Source organism: Oryctolagus cuniculus, chromosome 3 (genome assembly GCF_051225735.1).
Source record: "Oryctolagus cuniculus isolate XC-2025 breed Fujian yellow rabbit chromosome 3, ASM5122573v1, whole genome shotgun sequence".
NCBI lineage: Eukaryota > Metazoa > Chordata > Mammalia > Lagomorpha > Leporidae > Oryctolagus > Oryctolagus cuniculus.
The window spans coordinates 70,406,754-70,430,258 of NC_142869.1; the positions used below are offsets into that span (position 1 = coordinate 70,406,754).

Here is a 23,505-nt window from a genome sequence, read left to right on the forward strand (position 1 = left end):
GGAGGAGAAGACTGCTGTCCATTTTAAACCCTGTCAACTGTTGGATTGTTGTTTGGTTATTGCCATGTTCATTTGACTTCGCTGAATGTAATTAGACATTTGTGAGATACCATGTCATATCATTCTCATCTACTTCATTTAGGAATCACTTTCTGAGTGTGTGGAATTAGGATTAGCCTGAGAATAATGTCCAGTTTGTCGCATCTATACTGCAGCTGGCAGGGGACGGTAAACACTACTTCTTTTAAAGCACTTATAGGAGTTATGGCTAATTAATGACTAATTATTGCAGAAATTCTGAAATATGATTTTATAATTACTTCTTTTTGCATTTTAGATTTACAGAAACAAGGCAGGTTTACCACTGTATTGTACATGGACAAGCTGGAAGTAATGAACATTTCTATGCAAGAGTTTGAAAAGCAGCTAATATTATCAAATCAAAAGTATACCATCAAGGATAAAAGTGAAACTTCCACATGTGTTCATCACCAGCATTAAACATTTATATATAATCTAAGAATTATATTTTAAACAATAAAATAAAACACATTTGTGTTTCTTCTGCTCTACTTACATACATCTTTTTGAGTTTCTTTTAAGATTTATTTAATTCATTTATTTGAAAGGCAGAGTGACAGAGATCCTGTGATTCACTCCCCAGATGCCTGCAACAGGTGGGGCTGGGTCGGGCCAAACCCAACTCCATGTAGTTCTCCCATGTGGGTGGCAGAGACCCAAAGACTTGGGTTTTCACCCCCTGCCTTCCCAGGCACATTAACAGGAAGCTGGATCAGAGGTGGAGTAGCTGGGGTTTGAACCCCCATTCAGATAGGGGATGTGGGCATCATCAATGCTGGCTTTTAACCCATTGTGCTATAATACCGAAGTTTAGCTATCAAAAAAGCTAGCTTTACTGTAATTTCTGAGACCTTTAAATGCCTTGTTTCATTATGTTTAATAAATACTTATTTATATTCCCTCTTTCAAAACTGATAGTATTTTTTCAATTTCTTCAAGGTTATTTTTCTTAAGATGTAGGTATTAGAGCCGGCACTGTGGTGTGGCTGGTAAGGTCTGCAGTGCTGGCATCTCACATGGGTGCTGGTTTGAGTCCTGGATGTTCAACTTGTAATCCATCTCCCTGCTAATGCACCTGAGAAAGCAGCAGAGGATGGCCCAAGTGCTTGGGCCCCTGCATCCGCATGGGAGACCTGGATGAAGCCTGTAGCTCCTGGCTTTGGCGTGGCCCAGCTCTGACTGTTGCAGCCATTTGGAGAGTGAACCAGTGGATAGAAGACTTCTCTCTCTCTCTCTCTCTCTCTCTCTCTCTTTCTCTCTCTCTCCCCTGTCTGAAACACTGACTTTCAAATAAGTAAATCTTTTTTAAAAATGTAGGTACTATCATGCATACTATCTGCTAAATATTCTCTTCATTAAAATTTAAATTATTATTTGAAGGGCAGAGAGAAGACAGACAGACCTCTGAATTGCTGGCTCACTCCCCAAAGTCCAGCAAGGTGCCCCCATGGGGACTGAAACCTGGGAACTCAATCCAGGTCTCCCACAAGGGTGGCAGGAACCGATCACTGGAACCGTCACTGCTGCCCGCCATGGTCTGCACTACTAGGAGACTGGAGTCAGAGGTGGAGCCGAGTTTGGAACCTAGGCACTCAACATGGGATACAGGCTTCCCAACCAATGTCTTAACTGCCAGGTCAAATGGCCACCTCTGCCAAATACTTTAGATGAAGAAAAATGTAAGACAAATGTTCTAGAGAAAGGGTCTTAGGTTTTTATTGTTTTGCTTTGATTTTATGTCACACAGCAATCTCACAGAGTACAATGCTCAGAAGAGCTTGTCATATTGAATCACACTGAATATTACAGCATATAATATAGCATCATTGTAATGGACTACTCCAATCTTGGGTGAAAAGTCAGAGCTTCTAAGGTAAGAAAAGTGATGCATCGTATATACCACCTAATGGAAAGTAACTTTCCTATCAGCCATGTCAGTGTCTCTCCATTCATGCCACACACGCTGGATGCCTGCTCTGCCAGGCCCTGTGCTGGGCTCCGTGCACACCAAGATGGACAAGATCAGACCCTTCCCCGGCGGCCACTCCCAGCCTAGTGGAGACAGCTGACCAGCGAGTGGAGAGTTCCAAAACGAGGGGGCCTGGCCTCAGACAGATCCACAGTCTCTCTCTCTCTCACCCTGCTCTCTTTTTCACTAATAAATTGACAGGGCGGGGCGGGGGGCTGGGGAATCCTGGCAAGGTAGATTAACAGGCAAAGGCTTTTGCAGCACAGTAATTCATGAGAGGGGTTCATTTGCCTTGTGGAAAGAATCTGAAGATGTAGGCCTGTCTGCCTACACTCCAGGATGAGAGCTCCCCACGGTGGGGCTCTGACCCTGGGAGAGGCACGGGGACAAAGCACCCGGCAAACGGAAAGGGGAGAGCAGAGAGCAGGGAAGGCACCCCTGGATTCCTGTTGGCGGGATTCCGCGTGGGTGGACAGGTGACCTGGTGGGAAAGTCAGACATCTGAGTGTTTGTGACCGGCCTTGGTGCGATTGTTACTGTCGTAGGTGTGGAGGCATGAGGGACTCTCATCACTGTGGGGGAGGGGTTCTCAGCATCCCAGGGAGGCCCGCGGGGTGAGGAAAGGAGAGACTGCTCTGCTCAGGCTGCACTGCACACGTGGGACAGTCAAAAAGAGCTGGGAAGATGTTTAGGGACCCGCAAATTGTTCAGTGAGGCTCAGGCAGGGACTGGGTGTCCAAAGGAGCCAACGCCTTCTTATTCAACAACAAGCAGTCCATCACCATGATTATTCTTACCCTGGACAGATTTGGGGTCAGGAAGCACAACTCAGTGGGGAAGAAAAGAGTCTCCTGTGGAGGGTGAGGAGGAAAAAAAGAACCGGTGGGCAGAGTTCGAGTCCTCAGGGCTGCAGTCCACCGGAGACAAAGCTTTGTAATATTCATCGTCCCCATCGAGCACTTTGACTTGGCTGCAACAAAGACAAGAAGAGGATTTTCTACAGAACAAGCAAACACAGGCCAGTGGGCATCACTGAGAGAGCTGAGGGTGTGTGCGTCACTGGAACAGGGTAGGAGCCCAACGCTGAGGACAGCTCGGGCAGCTCAGGGTCAGATCCGCCACATGGATCCCCTCCGGCTCCCACACGGATAACAGGTCCAATCTAGCAGTGCACGGAAGCTATGGTCGTAGGGCAACTTGGTTTGTGTGATTAAAATGTCTGTCTCTATCTGTTTCCCTCAAGTTGAGAAAGTTTCCCACCTGACCTCTCCCAATTCTAGAACTAGTGCCAATGACCTATTTCATTGCTATTCCCAGTCAAGATGCTAACAATCAACTGAGCCCCACACTCCTCACCAGCCTCTGTTACCCTCTGGGGGAGGTCTTCCCTCTGTGCATGTTTTAGGGATAGGGTAACGTGGAGGAAGTAGCCTACTTGTAGTCTGTGGAGTGCTCTTACTTGTGGAAGGAGAGTGTCATACAACCCACTACATGCTTCCAGTTGTGAAGAGGTACAATTCTCTGGAATAAAATCATGAGAAATAACATTCGCTCTTGGGCGATCATTTCAGTCTTTTCGGACAGAGTAGATTCAAGTTTTGTGTACTTGCTACTGTAAAAAGTAGCTTCCAATGTCAATAATAGTGGCATAGCCAGATTGCATATTTTTAGAAGCCTCTCTGGAAAGTTTTGCATTTTCTGTAATATCACAAAGGACCCCTTCTGTTTACAGTTGCTTAGAACTAAGAAGACAGATATTTACCCAAGTTTTCTTGGCTTCCTCTTGCTCCCTTGATATTCTAGAGTTCCCTGTGGAGAGGGCCAAGAACACACAGTCAAAGCAAAGCAGCAAGTCGTTAATTTTTAATTCAAAGTGATTTTGTGTTGAATGCAAGCAGATGCTGATAATATCAGAAGTCACAGCATAATTTTTTTGATCAAAGGGCTCAAGTGAGCCTGATGAAGCATGCATCTTGCTCGTCTTTGATAAACCACATCAATTATTCACCGTGAAGGCAGACATCCTGACATGAAAGCAACAGATAAAGAGCCTAAGCACATGTTCAAGACGAGAGCATAAGAGAGTGGGGGTGGGGCTGGAGGGGCTGGAACAGGTATTAATAACAGAATTATTAACTGGAAACAAAGCCAGGGAAACAGCTTTATGGCCACTTTGAACTCACATTTAACTGGTTATAGTACATGGTGTCCTCAGGGCTACTCAACATTTTGGGTTGCTGACATCGCCGGTGAGGTGTTCGCTGCTTCTGGGCAAGACCAGTTGCTGAACCTGCAACAGGATAGCAAAACTTGACTGCAAATAGCCCAGGTGTTGGGAGAATTAAGTGAAAAACGGCTGTTCCCATCAACGCACTGGGTCCCATTGCACTGGGCGCTTTTGAAGCTTTGCTAATATTGGGAGCAATGTCATCCTCAGAAACATACACACAGGGGAGTGCTCGACGTACACAGGGCTGCCGCTGTCTGTGACTTTGCCTTAATCTTTCTGATCTGACTCGGCGGCCCACCGTGAGGGCGAGCCACCTGGTGTGTCCTTACTCCAGTGGTCAGTTTCTGAAGAGTGCAGTGCCTTTCATGGGCTAACTCCGTTAGGACAATCAAGACAATCTGCGATCATCTGTACCACAGCCTACAGCGAGAGTTCAAAGACATATGGAGTACACACACTCCTGGGGAGATGAGAAGCCAACCTTTTGGTGGGATACATTTTTGAGGGGAAAATGGCTTGAGCTAGTATTTACTGAAATGCTTTGTACAATCCCACTGAGCCATGCAGTCTCTGGAGGTGGTATCAGAAGGGGAGAGGTTGATTGCTCGAGTTTGTGGAGCTGCTTCACTCTGTTAGCCTTGGTTTCAGAGCCTGGACCCAGAGTGCGCTGGAGATTGGAAACCACGTGTCAGATGAAGTCATGATTCACTTCCTGTCCAAGCAAAGGACTCTCCAGGAATCTGCTGTCCTTTTGGATCTGTATCTGAATCAGGACTCAGCAGTTCTAACTTCCTGCCAACCCACACACACATACACCCCCACACATACCCCACACATACACGTGTGCGTATAAAACTGCCACAGAATCTCATTTATGAATATCACAGTATATGAAAGAGAGGCCACTTTCCTGACAGGGTGTTTATGATAAACTATCCATAAAAGACTTGGAGATTTGTACTGGGAATCATATTTTAATTTCACTTATGATTTGCACCAGTTAAGGAAATACTAGAGAATTTTTCAGAGTGACTCAGCGAGGGCCATTATGAATAACAGATTATCTGTTTCCTAAGTATGACGTTTTGCATCTTGATTTTTCTGGAATTGGGACATAGCTATGTCTGAAAAAGAAGATTAGAATTATAAAGAACTTCATAAACTGTCCATTCTAAACACTCATTCTCTTCAGGGGAGAAATGGAGGCTCAAAACCTCAGATCAAGTGGTAGGACCAATCCTTTTCTAGCAAGTAGGTTTTTTTTTTAAGAGCCAAGACAATCTTTTTTGTTTTTAGATTTTTTTTATTTCATAGAGAGAGAGAGAGAGAGAGAGAGAGAGAATTAGCAGAAAGCTGGAGTCAGGAACCAGAACCAGGTATCAAAACCAGGTACCCTGATATGGGATGTGGGCATTTCAAGTGGCACTTTTAAAAAAAAAAAGATTTTTATTTATTTATTTATTTATTTGAGAGGCAGAATTACAGAGCAAGAAGGGGAAAGACAGAGAAAGAGGTCTTCCATTCACTGGTTCACTCCCCAAATGGCTTTAATAGCTGGAGCTGGGTCGATCCAAAGCCAGGAGCCAGGAGCTTATTCCAGGTCTCCCATGTGGGTTCAGGGGCTCAAGCACTTGAGTCATCTTCTACTGATTTCCCAGGCTATAAGCAGAGAGCTGGACTGGAAGAGGAGCTGCCAGGACTCGAACCAACACCCATATGGGATGACAGTGCTACAGGTGGAGGCTTAACCTACTATGCCCAGATGGCATCTTTTTTTTTTTTTTTTTTTTTTTTTTGACAGGCAGAGTGGACAGTGAGAGAGAGAGACAGAGAGAAAGGTCTTCCTTTTGCCGTTGGTTCGCCCTCCAATGGCCGCTGCTGCCAGCGCATCGTGCTGATCCGAAGCCAGAAGCCAGGTGCTTCTCCTGGTCTCCCATGGGGTGCAGGGCCCAAGCCCTTGGGCCATCCTCCACTGCACTCCCTGGCCAAAGCAGAGAGCTGGCCTGGAAGAGGGGCAACCGGGACAGAATCCGGCGCCCCGACTGGGACTAGAACCTGGTGTGCTGGCGCCGCAAGGCGGAGGATTAGCCTATTGAGCCACGGCGCCAGCCCCAGATGGCATCTTAATGTCTATGCAAAATGCCTACTCCTAGCAAGTATTTTTTTAAATTATTTTAATTGTACATTTTTATGGATTGTACTGTTGTAATTCAACACATGTATTCAGTGTGTGATGATCAAATCAGGTTAGCATTTCCATCTCCTTATATCTTAAAAATAATTTTAATTAACACTTGTACATATTTATGGGGTATAGTGTGGCACTTTAATAAAGGTATACAGTGTGTATTGGCCAAATCAGGCAAAATAAGCTTTCCTTCTTCTTGTCATTACTTTATGTTTGGAGGCTTTAAGATCTATTTATTTACAAAATAGGTTGTTGTGAACCACAGTGATTCCACTAATTTTTTTAACTAAAGCATACTGTATTTTTTAAAAATTTTATTTGAAAGTCAGAGTTACAGAGAGGCAGAGGCAGAGAGAGAGAGAGAAGTTTTCCATCTGATGGTTCACTCCCTAAATGGCTGCAACGGCCGGAGGTGGGCCAATCCGAAGCCAGGAGCCAAGAGCTTCATCTGGGTCTCCCACGTGGGTACAGGGGCCCAAGGGCTTGGTCCATCTTCTACTGCTTTCTCAGGCCATAGCAGAGAGCTGGATCAGAAGTGGAGCAGCCAGGACTCAAACCAGTGACCACAAGGGATGCTGGTATTGCAGGCACTGCTTAGCCCCCTATGCCACAGCACTGGCCTCCATACTCTCTTTCTTAATAAGAAACCTTTTTATTAAGTTAAAGGTCTATTAGAAGTAAGCTCAATAAAAAGATACTGATTAGCATAGAAACTGGTGTTGCTTGCAGAGGGTTCCAACAGCCTTAACAGAAATCCCTGTCTACATCTTCAGAGCACAGGGCTCTGGCCTGCTGTGCTGCTACCCTCTTTCGAGTACAAGGAATGCAGAATTGAAATGGGATCTTTCTGATGGTTCCAACAATCCTACTTCCTGTTTGCGTGCAAAGTCCACGTGAGGTGGTGAGGCCCTTGTGTGTTTTATAGGCGCTTTCCCATTTATAGATGAATGAACAGAAGTCTCCGGAGGTCAGGTTGCTGGTGTGAACACGCATGGGAGGCCTGACATCTGCTCTCCCTTAGACTTTCTAATATTGCAGGAATTCTATCCAGGGCAATTCAAAGGACTGATCTTAAATAGTTTCTGGGTTCAGCTGAAGTTCAGCCCGGTTCAGCTGGACTTTATATTTAGGTGATGTTTACACTTGATCAGAGGCTTTTATTTGTTGCAATTGGCAATGCTTTGTATAAGATGTGGTGCTTAACTTTTACTCCTGACAAACTCGCTGTTCCATGGGCTGGTGTTCTTTTCCTGACTCTTAAAGGTATTAAAATCATTAGATAGAAATTTCCTCAATTTTAACATTTCTTCCCATGAATTAAAAAGAAAAAACTGCTGGTGTCGTATCATATGGCTTCTGTACTACACTAGATCATGGGATAAGCTGGTTGCCTCATTTAGCATAAAATGTTAATTTTCATTCTTTTAAGTTTCGTGTCTCCATATATCCCAGTATTCTGCAAACAGTGCTGCAACTTCCAGGTGCTTTGCCACTGGAACAAATCTGAGTGCTGTTGACATGTGACCAAATATAAGTAATTAGTAAATAAGTAAATAGGAAATGCATCATTTAATAAATGCCGTAGGAACAACCTGAGAGCAATATGCAAACATATAACTTAAATATAGACAGTACAACATGTATCACACATGCAAAGTACCTTGCTGGGTATTGTGGGGAAGGCAGAGAAATCAGACAAAGTCCTTGCTTTCAAGTCCAGTAGTGGATACTGAATCTAAAGGGGTTAGATGTCTTGTTTAAGGCCACAAGCTTCTGCTTCTGGACTCCAATCAGTTTTTTTTTTTTTTTTTTTGACAGGCAGAGTGGACAGTGAGAGAGAGAGACAGAGAGAAAGGTCTTCCTTTGCCGTTGGTTCACCCTCCAATGGCCGCCGCGGCTGGCGCGCTGCGGCCGGCGCACCGCGCTGATCCGATGGCAGGAGCCAGGAGCTTTTTCCTGGTCTCCCATGGGGTGCAGGGCCCAAGCACCTGGGCCATCCTCCACTGCACTCCCTGGCCACAGCAGAGGGCTGGCCTGGAAGAGGGGCAACCGGGACAGAATCCGGCGCCCTGACCGGGACTAGAACCCGGTGTGCCGGCGCCGCTAGGCGGAGGATTAGCCTAGTGAGCCGCGGCGCCGGCCATCCAATCAGTTTTTAATATAAATCATAAATCCTTTGCTTTTTTCAGTGTACTTGTTGATTCTCATAGGCTACAATAAATTCCATGAGTTGTATAGTTAAAAATTTTAAACATTCCCATAAAAACCTTAGAAGGAAATAAGACTGTCTCAACTTGGGAAGAAGATACTACTGGCAAAGATGGGTTCAATTATATTAAAGTAAAATATTTATGTTACTGTAAGTACCAGACTTAAGATGAAAGGAAGTGCAACAGAAAGATAAAAATAATTTAAAAATACATATCCAGAAAAAATACATAGCCATATGCATATAGTAGAAGGGCTGAGACAAGAGAGAGAAACATTCGAATACGTTGAAATACAGTCAGGAAGTAGGATAGTGAGAAGTGCTAAATCACCTTGATAAAGAACTTCAGTTAGAAGCAGTCATAGGTTGAGCATCTGAAAATCTGAAATCTGAAGTGCCCCTGAATCGGAAACTTTGGTGAGTGCAGACACGATGCCGCAAGTCAGAGTCTACATCTGACCGCACGCGCTGAGTCGCAGTCAAAATGCAGGTGCACAACACAACAATTTATTCAGCATCCCCAACACAAAAAATATCATATAAGATTCCCTTCTGGCTTATGTGTATAGGATACATATGAGACATAAGTGAATGTCATGTTTAGACTTGGGTCCCTTTCCAAATACATCTCATTATGTTTATGCAAATATTCCACAATCTGAGAATATCCACAATACTTCTCATGCCAATCATTTCAGGTAAGAGATGCTTCCCCTGTACTGCAGCTTCCTTCATCGGTTAGCATAAACCCAAAGGTCAAGAGGCAACGTAGGAAGGGCTCCAGTTAAACAGGTGAGCCTGTGAGCTCCACCCCTCCTCCACCCCTCCTGGGGTGTGGTTTGAGGATACATGACGGGAGCAAAGCTAACTTGTACTAAGGAATGTCCCGGTGAAGTAAACCAAGAGAAGAAATATGTACTAAGATGGATATAGTAACACTATTGGTCATCATAAAAACCTAGAGACATGATAAATATTTAATAACTGGGGGAAATTAACTCTGAGAAATAACCTTCTGTCATTCCATGAAGGCACTGACAAGGCCTGGCATGGTATTGTCAGATGAAAATTCAAAACTAAGAGAAAGAGGAAAAATACAAAAATAACATGTTGCACATTAATTAAATCCATGCATGTACAAGCATACTTCAAAGAGTTCACAGAAAATGCATACTATGAAAACACTGTGAGTGGATTTCAAAATAAACTTATATTTTAATTTCATCTTTCCACCAACTGTTTGAAGTTCTCTTGTTTGCAGATTGAGAAATTTATCCTGACTTTCCCTTTAAAAAATCTGAAAATTAGAAAACCAACGAGGCAGCTTCTTGCTAAGGTAGCCTCTGGGAAGCAGTAGCGATGGATCAAGTAATTGGGCTCTTGCCACTCTTGTGGGAGACCTGGATTGAGTTTCTGCCTCTCAGCTTCAGCCCTGGCCAGCCTTGGCCATTGTGGGCATTTGAGGAGTGAACTAGTAGGTGGGCGTGTATTCTTTTCTCTCTATCCCAATCTATATGTATCAGCCTTTCAGATAAACAGGCTTTTAGAAAACCAATGAGGGAGCAAACACCCAGCTTAGCAGTTAAGATGCCCACAATTCCACCTTGCAGTGCCTGAGCTGGATTGCCAGTTCCTGACCCCAGTTTCCCATCAATGCAGACCCTGGCAGGCAGTGGCAGTGCCTCAAGTAATTTTCAAGTAATTGGGTTCCTACCACCCATGCGGGAGGCCTGGATTGAGTTCCCAGCTCCTGTCTCAGGTCCCAGATGGACTCCAGCCATCGTGAGCACTTGAGGAGGGAATCAGTGGATGGAAGCTCTCTCTCTCTCTGCCTTTCTTTCTGTGTGTCTGTCTCTACACCACTCAAAAAACAAACAAACCAACAAAAACAAAAAGCCAAACTTGTGAGGCACATAGGATAAAAACTATTCCTCATTTCAATAAGCAAGGTTTTCACACATGGCAGAGTGAAAACCTGAACTCCCTTATTTTGGCATTTGAGCCAGTGAATTTGCATTCTGATACACAACAGTGTGGTTGTCTGGACAGTTATCAGCTCATTCTGCAAGTGTCTGTAGATAAACTGGGCCATTCCAGTTTGAAGAGTCCCACCAGAATGAGCGTTATTTACTTTGGAGACAATACTTCCATGTTCTGAAAGTGTAAACCAAAACAGCTCTCCAGGTGGCAACACACTGGGGGCTGCTTCTGTCTCATGCTTTTTAAAGGTAGATTATGTCACAAACGCCAGTTTGCATATAAAACAGGACTCATTTCAAGAATCCCTGCAAACCCACCTCCCGCATATTTGACTTCCCATTTGAGACCTTTGGCGCATCCTTCTTTTCTGAGTTCCTGTATAAACTGGAGCTAAATTTGTCAGGAAATGGAAGAATTCCAGATTCCAGATAGCCTTCCAGGAACACTGCAATGCATACACTGACAACCTAGCTCCAAATCATCACACAGTGTGCCTGCACACTTGTCCAAGCCGAGCCCTGCTGAGGGACCAGGAGCTGAATTCATTTGATTCATTACGTAACTTCAAACAACTGGGTCTGAAGGTGAATATTTCTTTTCTTCTTGTTGAACATGCAGGTATACCTGAGCTAGATAACATACAGGACAATGCCCAGTTAGATCTGAATTTTAGACAAACAATACTTCTGAGTCTAGGTATATCCCATGCGGTATTTGAGACATACTTATACTACAAATGATTGTGACTGAAATCTAGCTGGGTATACTGCATTTTCATTTGTTAAGTCTCATACCCTCAACTCAAGCACAATTTTAAGCCAGCAATGAGGCCTTGGTTCTGCCCCAGGGTCTCAGTGATGGACATGGAGAAGGAAATAAGCTCTTCTACTCTGCTTGACTTGCTGAATCAGTCACGTCAGCTAGGACTCCTTCCTCCTACACTGATTTCTAAAACTTAATGTTTCATCTTTTGTCACCTGCTATGGATTGGCCAGTGCTGTACATTTCTTAGAAGCACTGCAGGGAAGGAAGGACCACCTGCAGGGAGGGCAGCATGGGACATGTGGTCCCTGTATTCCCCCTCCCCACACTGTGGGGACAGTGAGGGTTCTTGGCCCCTGAGGGATGGGCAGGCTGTGAGCAGGGGGTCCTGGGAGGTCCTGGGAGAGTTAAGAGTCCCTGGTACCCTCCTGTGAGCCCTCAGCAGGCATGAATAATGTCAGGGGTTCAAGCCCTTGGGCCATCCTCCATTACCTTCCCAGGTGCATTAGCAGGGAACTGGATGGGAAGTGAAGCAGCCAGGACTCAAACCAGTGCTCATAATGGATGCTGGTGTCACAAGTGGCAGCTTAGCCTGCTGTGCTGTCCAGATGCCAAGCACGAAGCTTTTAGCATACAAATGCCTAGGTCTAGACCTGGATGTGAATATATATATATATATATTTTTTTTTCTGGGTCTCCCATGTGGGGTGCAGGGGCCTCAGCACTTGGGCTATCTTCCACTGCTTTCCCAGGCCATAGCAGAGAGCTGGATTGGAAGAGGAACAGCCGGGACATGAACCAGTGCCCATATGGGATGCTGGTGCCACAGGCAGAGGCTTAGTCTACTATACCACAGCACCAGCCCTGACATGACATTGTGAAAACCTCTTTAGGGGACTGGCATTGTGGGTAAAGCTGCTGCCTGTGATACTAGCATCCATACAGGTGCTGGTTCAAGTCCCGGCTGCTCCACTTCCAATCCAGCTCCCTGCTGATGTACCCAGGAAAGCAATGGAGGATGGCCCAAGTCCTTGGGCCCCTGTACCCATGTGGGAGACCCAGAAGAAGCTCCTGGCTCCTTGCTTCGGCCTGGCCCAGCACTGGCCTTTGTGGCCATTTGGGGAGTGAACCAGTGGATGGAAGACCTCTCTCTCTCTCTCTTTCTCTCTCTCTCTAACTCTTGCCTTTCAAATAAATAAATGTTTTCAAAAAACCTCTTTAGGTGGTTCTGAGGTACAGCCAAGGTTGAGAATCACCATACCCAACTGTGTGAAATGTTTCCTCCCCTATAAGAACCACCCTGGAGAAAAGTCAGTAGTAATCTGTACTACCTTAAACGTGCAGCCTATGGAAGAATCTTTTCAATGTGTCTGAACTAATGGTTCTTGCTTTGTCCTGAGAGCTGAGCTATTTTGGGGATGTTCAGAGCCTTAACAGGGAGGGTGGAGGGCGACGAGAGATGGAAGAGTACGCCCCGGTGGCTCCAATTTTCATACTGTAGTCAGGACACGGGGGCTACCCCTCTGTGCTTCAGTCCCTGCCTTTACATCTGAGAGGACTGCAGCTCCCGGAGCTCACGTGTCTCTGTGGCTCTCCCATCAGACACGAGGCTAGAATTCAGGGCTCTGGGTTCCAAATGCCCAGGCCTAGGCCATGGCCCCATCGTGATGCACATTCTTATACTGAGACTTTCTCCTAAGTTTTCCCCCTCACCACGTCTAACTTCAGGGGGAACGGAGGAGTGCAGTGGGCTTTTGTAAAACACACATCCACACACCCAGAAAGAGAGGTTTTCTCCTGGGGTGCATGTAATTCAGATCTTGCTTTCTAAGATGAAAGGAAAGCTACAAATTTTCCCAGTTGCCATGTTATGTCATGAACAATCTTCTTCAAAGTTGCAAAACTGCTGCAAAGGAAACATTCCTGAGCTAAATTAGTGCCTGTGGAAGACGCTGGAGTTACAAGCTGTCTACGCTGAGTCTATGCGGAGTTTTCTACTTACTAGTTACTGAGGTGGCAATAACTTCCCCAACTATTTCATAACTTAGGGTCTGCTACATAATGAACAAATGAATGAATATTCTCCAACCTTGTTAAAATCTCTTCCATCTCTGCGGCCTACCCTTTGGTTCTCAGACAGTCAACAGGGATATTGTAGTCTAAGCCTCCAGCAGGGAAAGGCCCTTTCTCACGCTGGGATCCAGGAAGGGAGGGGGAATTGGCCTCTTAAAAACAAAGTTCAGGGGCTGGCGGAGGGTTAATCCTCCACCTGTGGTGCCAGCATCCCATATGGGCACTGGTTCTAGTCCTGGTTGTTCCTCTTCCGGTCCAGCTCTCTTCTATGGCCTGGGATAGCAGTAGAAGATGGCCCAAGTGGTTGGGCCCCTGCACCTGCATGGGAGACTAGGAAGAAACTCCTGGTTCTTGGCTTCGGATCGGTGCAGCTCCGGCCGTTGCTGCCATTTGGGGAGTGAACCAACGGAAGGAAGACCTTTCTCTCTGTCTCTCTCTCTCACTGTAACTCTATCTGTCAAATAAATAAATAAAAAGTCTTAAAAAAAAAGTTAATTCATATTGTCTTCTTTTTTTTGACAGGCAGAGTGGACAGTGAGAGACAGTGAGAAAGGTCTTCCTTTTCCATTGGTTCACCCCCCAATGGCCGCTGTGGCCGGCGTACCGCGCTGATCCAAAGCCAGGAACCAGGTGCTTCTCCTGGTCTCCCATGCAGGTGCAGGGCCCAAGGACTTGGGCCATCCTCCACTGCACTCCCAGGCCACAGCAGAGAGCTGGACTGGAAGAGGAGGACTAGAACCCGGTGTGCCGGCACCGCAGGTGGAGGATTAGCCTATTGAGCCGCAGTGCTGGCCTCATATTGTCTTCTTCTTCTTCTTTTTTTTTTTTTTTTTTGACAGGCAGAATGGACAGTGAGAGAGAGACAGAGAGAAAGGTCTTCCTTTGCCGTTGGTTCACCCTCCAATGGCCGCCGCGGCCAGTGCGCTGCAGCCGGCGCACTGCGCTGATCCGATGGCAGGAGCCAGGTACTTCTCCTGGTCTCCCATGGGGTGCAGGGCCCAAGCACTTGGGCCATCCTCCACTGCACTCCCTGGCCACAGCAGAGAGCTGGCCTGGAAGAGGGGCAACCGGGACAGAATCCGGCGCCCCAACCGGGACTAGGACCCGGTGTGCCGGCACCGCTAGGCGGAGGATTAGCCTAGTGAACCGCGGCGCCAGCCCTCATATTGTCTTCTTAACAACCATTCAAGATTTTTCTAGGAATATGTATTCATTCCTTAACTAGAATAAAAGTTTAGTCATTCATCTAATTTGGGTTATAGCTTTCCCTCCTCTTAACAATAGAGTTATAAATATTCTTCCATGTTATCAGCTTATTTTGAAAACAATATCTTTCTTTGGAGTTTCATTTTTTGAAAATGCTAAGTGAACATAATGCTCAAATAAGTTAAATAGTGAAAAGTCCAATTTCTTCCACATCCTGCTAGAACAAGTTTCTTATCTGTCTCCCAGTGATAGTCTAAATGGTATCATTTCCAATGATTGTATAGCATTTTGTTTTATGGAGGAACTATGATTAACTTATGTAACCTTCATTTTGGGACTGGAGGTTATTTCCAATACATATATTGTTTGTAACAAGCAATGTTTTGGGGGAATAAATCATAGTTTATCCTTTGGGAAATCCACATTGTTTCTTAGGATAAATTTCCAAAAGTAGAATCACTGGCCAAAGGATATGCATATTTTAAAACTTACAATTTGTTTTACAATTGCCATTTAGAAAGTGAGTAGCAAAATACATTTCTATCACTTGTATCTAAGATGATCCATTTTGGAAGTCCCCTACTAGCAAGGGACAGATCTTTTAAGAAAAAGTCTGACAATTCAATATGAGCACAAATAGCACTTCCTTGTGTTTCTGCTTGTATCTCACGGATCACCTTACTCCCATGTGAATTAGCATCTGTGTTTCAGGATTCCTGTTGAGCTAGGAGCAGCAGCAAAGTTCACACACTCTGAATGGACCTTAAATGCAAGACACAGCTTGTTGCCTACCCAATGGGATGGCAGATGGGTGGTCCCATCAGTTAACAGGAGTGCATATGACTTTTTTTAAAATTAGTATGTTGCAGGGGAGTATTTCTTAAACTTTTAATTTATCTACCTCTTAAATATTTTTTACTATATTTAAGATCAACTGAACAGTCTTTAATATTAAGAAAGTCAACTAATTTTTATATATATATGATTTACTTTTATTTGAAAGGCAGGATAACAGAGAGAAAGGAACACAGAGAGAGTTGAGAGGAAGACAGAGACAGAGAGGGAGAGAAAGAGAGAGACTGATCTGCCTTCTGCTGTTTCATTCCCCAAATGGCTGCAACAGCCAAGGGTGGGCCAAACCCAAGCCAGGATCCAGGAACTGCAAGTGTTTGAGCTGTCAGCTGCTACCTCCCAGGCACGTGGACAAGCAGCTGGATCAGAAGCATGGAGTGGCTGGGTTCCAACTAGCATTGCGATAGGGGATGCGGGCACCACAGGTGGTAGCTTAAACGGCTGCACCACAATGCCCTCCCCTGAAAACGAAGTTTTACATTTAAACACATTTCTCTATAAACAAAATTCTGCTCACCACTACAAATGGAAAGTGAGTGTCATTTGCCATAAAAGAAGCAAACTAAATACAATGAACACAACAGTAGTCTCACACCTCAGTTAGAATGTTTCCCACAGAAGTTTCTGGGCTTCTCAAAAGGCTTGTGAAAAAGAGAGGTGAGTATATGAGAGAGGTGTTTCAGACATGCTAGCACCAACAAGACTTTCTCCTTAAAGCAACCTGCAGAATTTAAACTGAGAATCAAAAAGGGAGTAACTTTCTCTTGTAATTCATAATTCATTTTTAAAAAGATTTATTTATTTATTTGAAAGTCAGAGTTACCACAGGCATGGAAAGCCATGACATGGTGGCAAAAAACAATCTAAATGAAGGATCCTGGTGAACAAGACCCCAGCAGAAGGAACAGGCCATCAAGGAGGGAGGCGCCTTTCTCTGAAGGGAGGAAGGAACCTCCACTGTGATATGGCCTTGACTAAACAAGTTCAGAGTTGGTGAACTCAAGGGGCTTCCATAGCCTAGACAGCTCATAGCAAGAGTCTCGGATGATTGCTGATGTCATAAATAAGAGTGCCAATTGTTAAATCAACAACGGGAGTCACTGGGTACAGGCTCCCCACGTAGGATCTCTGTCCTTAATGTGTTTTACTATGAAACTTAAAAACAACACTACTAGTTGAACAATACCCTATACCTTGTGTGGTTGTGTGAGGGCAGCCTGTTGAAATCCCTGCTTAGTGTAGACTAAGTTGATCTTTTGTATATGAAGGTAATTGAAAATGAAACTCGATGAAGGGCAGGATGCGAGAGGGAGTGGGAGAGGGGAGGGCCGTAGGAGGGAGGGAGGTTGTGGAGGGGAGCCACAATAATACAAAAGTTGCACTTTGTAAATTCACATTTATTAAAAAATTAAAAAATGTACTCTTTAGAATACTATACCGCAGTAAGAAACAATGAAATCCAGTCATTTGCAACAAGATGGAGGAATCTGAAACACATCATGCTGAGTGAAATAAGCCAGTCCCAAAGGGACAAATACCATATGTTCTCCCTGATCGGTGACAACTGACTGAACCCCAAAAAGGAAACCTGTTGAAGTGAAATGGACACTATGAGAAACAGTGACTTGATCAGCATAGCCCTGACTGTTAATGAACAACTTAATACATTATCCCTCTTAGTAGTTTTTTTGTCTGTTCTACTTAATATGACTGGTTTAATTCTGTAATTAATACACAGTTATTCTTAAGTGTTGAAATTTAACTGAAATGTGATCCCTGTTAAACATAAGAGTAGGAATAAGAGAGGGAAAAGATGTACAATTTGGGACATGCTCAAGCTGACTTGCCCCAAATGGTAGAGTTAGAAACATACCAGGGGACTCCAATTTAATCCCATCAAGGTGGCATGTACCAATGCCATCTCACCAGTCCAAGTGATCAATTTCAGTTCACAATTGATCATAATGAAAGGACTAAGAGTCAAAGGGAGCACATAAACAAGTCTAGTACCTGCTACTACTAACTGATAGAATAAAGGGGAGAGTGATCCAACATGGGAAGCGAGATACTCAGCAGACTCATAGAATGGTGGATGTCCTAAACAGCACTCTGGCCTCAGAATCAGCCCTAAAGGCATTCGGATCTGGCTGAAAAGCCCATGAGAGTATTTCAGGCATCCAAAGCCAAGACACTCTGCAAAAAGATCTCTGTGAGTGAGATCCCAGTGGAAAGAACAGGTCTTCAAAGAAGGAGGTACCTTTCTCTGAAGGGAGGAGAGAACCTCCACTTTGACTACGACCTTGTCTAAACAAGATAAGAGTCGGAGAACTCAGAGGGCTTCCAAAGCCTTGGAAACTCATGACTGGAGCATAGGGAGATTACTGATGCCATAAACAGGAGTGTCAATTGGTAAAGTCAACGACAGGAGTCACTGTGCACTTACTCCTCATGTAGGATCTCTGTCCTTAATATGCTGTACATTGAGATTTAATGCTATAACGAGTACTCAAAAATATATATTTCACTTTGTGTTTCTATGGGGGTGCAAACTGTTGAAATCTTTACTTAATGCATACTAAACTGATCTTCTGTAAAAAAAAAAAAAAAAAAGAAATTATCAATTCCCAACTAGACTCTCACTGGGATTAAACATGACAATAGGTCTGATCTGATTTCATCATCATTTAAAAAAATCATCTATTATTTTTCACTTTATGTTTCTGTGTGGGAGCAAACTGTTGAAATCCTTACTTAATGTATACTAACCTGAACTTTGTATATTAAGATAATCGAAAATGAATCTTGATGTGAATGGAAGGGGAGATGGAGTGGGAGGGGGGAGGGTTGTGGGTGGGAGGGACGGTATGGGGGGGAAGCCATTGTAATCCATAGGTCGTACTTTGGAAATTTATATTCATTAAATAAAAGTTTAAAAAAATGGAAAAAAAAAAGATCAGAGTTACACAGAGAAAGGAGAGGCAGAGAGATAAAGAGAGAGAGAGGTCTTCCATCCACTGTTCACTCCCCAATTGGCCACAATGGCCGGAGCTGTGCTGATCCGAAGCCAGGAGCCAGGAGCTTCTTCCGGGTCTCCCATGTGGGTGCAGGAGCCCAAGGACTTGGGTCTTCTACTGCTTTCCCAGGCCACATCAGAGAGCTGGATCAGAAGTGGAGCAGCCGGGATTAGAACCAGTGCTCATATGGGATGCCAGTGCTTCAGGCCAGGGTGTTAACCCCCTGTGCTACAGTGCCGGCACCCTGTAATTCATAATTTAGTGTCACATCCACACAACTTCCAAGACCAAGTGGGAGACTATCAGTGGCCCATATCCCTTGTTTTGAGACACGTTGAGTGTTGTGGGGGAAAAGCAAAGCGCTGGAGCCATGACTCCCATCTCTAGCATGTTGGGGGCTTGAACTTGGTGATGATGACCCCTCCCATGGAGGACTGTAGTGAGAATGACAGATAATGTTCATGAACAGAAAGCTGACACCTGAGGCACTGGGGTTGTTATTCTTACTATCATCAGAGTGGGTTTCCACTCTGGCTGCACAGTGGAATCACTGGGAGGGCTTTAAAAAGATACGGACGCTCCAACTCCAACCCTGGAGACCTTTATTCGTTCAATCAGGAGTATGGCTCTGGCACTGTGACTGTTTAAATGAAGCCCCTCCCACTTCCTGGTGATTTTAATTCGTAATCAGTTGGGAAAACCAAAGATTTCACCCAATTTTAAGAGCTTAGATTGGGTTTGCAGATTAGCTGGCTGCCATTTTGAGAAGCTGGCATAGGCTCAGAGAAGTTGTAATTGGGTAAAGAGAATTCTGGAAAGGGGAAAAATCCCCAGCAGGACTGAGCATTGTCAGGCATTTGCTTTGCTGTTTTGCTGGAAGCCACATCAACTGGCTTAAGCCCAAAGCAGACACGGGGATTCATAATTTCACGGGACACAGGGAAAATAATTTCTCTTATCTGCAAGGGACAAACTTTTCTGACAATGGAAATATTATCTCAGGCTTCGAGAGGTTGGAAGCTGTGGTCTGAACAAATGACAAGGCCACGAAGCCACGTTGACCCACTGAGACCCTCGCTAAAGCAAAGCACACATGTGGGACAAACACTCCAGCGTCTTAGGAGGGCCAGAGCCCCATGCAAGTGTTGACAAGGCAAACGCTCAGGGCAGTCGTAGAGCTTCAGCAATGGTCCACTGTTGGCTTTCGTTCTTTTTCCTGTACTTTGTGCAGTATTCAGAGTATTTGCATCTTGCCCCACCCCCCACTTCTTAGGGGATTATTTTTTAAGATTTGTTTATTTGAAAGGCAGAGTTAGAGAGAGGCAGAGGCAGAGAGAGAGAGAGAGAGAGAGGTCTTCCATCTGCTGGTTCACTCCCCAGATGGCCTCAATGGCCTAAGCTGAACTGATCTGAAGTCAGAGGAGCCAGGAGCCTCCTCTGAGTCTCTCTCCTCTGGCTACAAAGGCCCAAGGACTTGGGCATCTTCTACTGCTTTCCCAGGCTACAGCAGAGAGCTGGATCAGAAGTGGAGCAGCCAGGACACGAACCAGCACCCACATGGGATACTGGTTCTGCAGGCAGCCCCCTTAGGGGCTTTTAAACTGTATTTGCAGGCTCCCATTCATCCAGGTATTTCCACTGAGTGAGGACTGAGTTCACCTGTGCCCTCTTTGGCATGGCTATTGCCCAACCTCAGCCCAGCAGGGCTGCAGGAATTAAGGTGAAGATGGCCACCCAAACTGCATTCGGTGGGAAAACAGCATTAACTCAGCTTTTGCAAAAATGTCAACAGGAAAAATCTAAGACCTGGATCAGATGCTTAGTGGGCCCACGACGCTGGCAGCTGTCCGGGAGATGTCATTTCTGGAGCTCCTAATGAGATGCAAATCACCCAGTGAACTACTGGGAAGCTGGGACACAATGTCCTGAGTGAAAGCAGATAAAGATGGAAGGAAAGAATTTCTTTGAAGATTGAAACGACATTTTAAATGCTTGAGGATATGGGACACCAGATAGTGCTGGCTTTACTAAACTAATCGTGATTGCGTCTTTTATTCCCTATGGCAGGGGCCCCTGGGGTTCTCATCCCCAGATCTTCCTCAGTCTGTGTTGGAGACCTGGTTCCAGTTTCTGCTGTCAGGGTGCAAAGGGCTGGATAGTGAAATCAGCACTGGACATGGCGGGTCAGGAGATCTGGGTGTACATAATTCAAGTTCCAGCATTTACCGGTGTGCGACCTTGAATGAGCCCTTACCCCGCTGGGCTGCCATGTTGTAGCTACAAAACAAGGTGGGGGTGCTGGACCGATGCGGTGACTTTTCACCGAGGGTGGTGATGTGGGAAAGTACACAAATTCTTTCTTGGAGATTCTGTGCTTCACCTCTTGGAGTTCCGTTCCTCCCTGACGTGTGGGTGTCTGTGCAAACTGAGAGACACGCCTGACGGGGGTGTTAGCCTGAAGCCCGGGTGAAGGCAGGAAAAGGCGGGAGAGCCATTAGCCGAGAGGCTCTGTAAAGTCCTGTCCAGCATTAAGTTGTTCTAACTGCAGAGTAATAGCCGCTTCACCTCTCCGGCCTCGTCTGTGAAACAGACGTTAAGTGCTTTTGACTCCCAGCTTGTCGGAATTTACAGAAGACCAGTCAAAAGGCATTCAGGCCTCCACAAATCCGCCAGGTTTTCACGCTAACGCAGTTTGTTCAAGGTGCAAGGCTGAACAAAGTGGGCGCATGTGAACTCGTTTCTGGTTGCGTGGTTGGTGATGGACCAGGGGACCTCACTCTAACCCCTCCTACTCAGCCTCTGCCCAGCTCGGAGCACAGCCTGCTGTGTACAAACACCACCCTGGCCCATCTATTTAAAACGGTTTTACACAGAGGACACTCGTTAGTATGAAGGACAAAATTTGGGAGAGGTTATACATACAACTGACTGGCAGGGAGGGGTGCGTGTGTGTGTGTGTGTGTGTGTGTGTGAGTGAGAGAGAGAGAGAGAGAGAGAGAGAGAGAGAGAGAGAAAGAGAAAGAAAAATAGAGAGAGAGAGAGAGAAGATCTTTGGTCAGAAATAGAAAAGGATGTGAAGAACAGACCAAAATGAAATCACAGATGTGCTTTTTCTTTTGCATGAAAGTTAATGAGATTCAAAAATGAAATCAGTGAAGATCAGTGGTGGAAAATGTAATCATTCTAGCTCTTTCAGTCTTTATTTCCAAACTAGCCAAGATTACAGGCGCTATCTGAGGGAAACGGAAGTTCAATATAAGAAAGTAGTTATATTTGGGTTATTCTCCTACCTTGTACTGAATTTTGGAAGAAATTTTCTTAGAACATTCCAAAGTTAAGTTTGCTCCAATAACCATTTGAAGATTTATAAAAATAGTGGTGCAAAGACCTTTCAGATCTCTGCAATCAAAAATTTAGATTTCTTTAGGATACATAGGACTATGAAATACCTTGTTTTCTTCTAAAATTGAAAAAAAAATTATTTACTTGAAAGGCAGAGAGAGGGAGAGAAGGAGCCTCTCTTCCATCTGCTGCTTCACTCCCTAGATGCTACAATAGGCAGGGCGTGGCCAGGCTGAAGCAAGGAGCCTTAATTTCCCACGCAGGTGGCAGGGGTACAGCCAACAACTGCCCCCTCCCAGCATGCACACTAGCAGGAAGCCGCATTGGAAGCGGAGTGGGGACTTGAGCCCAGGGATTCTGCCATCAGATGCACAGCTTCCAAGGAGCAACTTCACCCCGGTGCCAAATGCCTGCCCCTGCCTTGCTTTCTTACAGTCCTGTATGAAGTTAATGAAAATCCACCATGAGAGCCATGCATGACGGATGACCTCACCCAGTCCCCATCCTGAGGAAGTTGTAAGAGACCTGAGTCTCTTCACTGGACTTGAGATTCTCAATATATTGATGCCATCAGATTTTTTTTTTCCCATTTAAATCCCCTGCTCTGAGTCACCTTCCCGATCACTATAGCAATAAGCATGTTCTGGTATGTCATAAAAAATAAGCCAAGCTTAACCAAAGTGGATGCCTCCAGCCGCTCCCAGCATATCTGAAAATGGGTATCGCCGGAGTTCCGGTGATTCAGGCCTCGACAGGGAGATGAATCACTGCCTTCCCTCGGGCTTCTTTACCATACACAGACACACACTAGCTGCTCTAGCCTCCAAGTTTGACCACACAAAAGACAGTTTCAGTGGAACTTGTGTCCACATAACTATGTTTCCAGGGGTTCATGTCAGTGGTCCCTGAAAGAGACATTCTTTCACGGCTTCTGTTATCTTGGCTTAGTCAAATAAAACATCAACAAGCAGAAACCTGGGGGCATCTGTCTGACAACAGAGAGAAAATCGCAGCAACACGAACTCTCGGCCGCAGTGCTCTTGGACTTGGGCGATGGCACCGGGAAACGGGCCACGGGCTCTAGAAGGGTGGGAGGCTCTGGCTCACTTGGCACCTTCTCGCTTCCAGCTCTCGTGGCCTCTCCTCCTGCAGGAGATGAGGACCCAGCCGAGAGGGGTTAAGTGGGCTGCGGAGCTAGTCCAGAGAGGGGTCATTAGCAATCAAGACCAGCATTAAAAGGCAGCAGGGGACTAAGGGACTCTGACAGGCTTGGCTCCAGGCACCATCTGGAAGGAAAGAGGCTACAGAAGCTGGATTTTCAAACAAGAAAAAGACTCAGGGAGACTCCTTGGAGATGCAGACTCCAAGAGAGAGCTGCATTGTTTCCAACACCGGTCCCTCGTTGAAAGTTACATAATTTCGGAGGTGGTCTATTTCTGAAAACAGAGCCAGGCAGCCCCCATTCCCCAGGCCACCATGGGCCAGTTATTGGCACCGGGATGTTTTGGGACCACTGCAGGCCCAAGTGAATGGCCAGCAAATGCTTCTGAATACTTTGATGGTGACAAATGATCACAAGGCACAGTGATAACAATGAGG

At 45.3% G+C, this 23,505-nt stretch overlaps 1 protein-coding gene across 2 annotated transcripts in view; it reads right to left on the bottom strand.

The window, feature by feature from the left end:
• Window positions 1-1,778: 1,778 nt before the first annotated feature.
• MYO3B (myosin IIIB) overlaps window positions 1,779-23,505 on the bottom strand; it is a 474,261-nt gene continuing 452,534 nt past the window's right edge. For both annotated transcript variants that reach the window (XM_070070709.2, XM_089328195.1), the window contains exons 32-34: window positions 4,234-4,340; window positions 3,813-3,859; window positions 1,779-3,020 (exon numbers count right to left, since the gene is read on the bottom strand). In XM_070070709.2, the coding sequence (XP_069926810.2) occupies window positions 2,879-3,020; window positions 3,813-3,859; window positions 4,234-4,340 (296 nt within the window). In that variant the 3' untranslated portion in view covers window positions 1,779-2,878. The remainder of the gene's footprint in view (window positions 3,021-3,812; window positions 3,860-4,233; window positions 4,341-23,505) is intronic.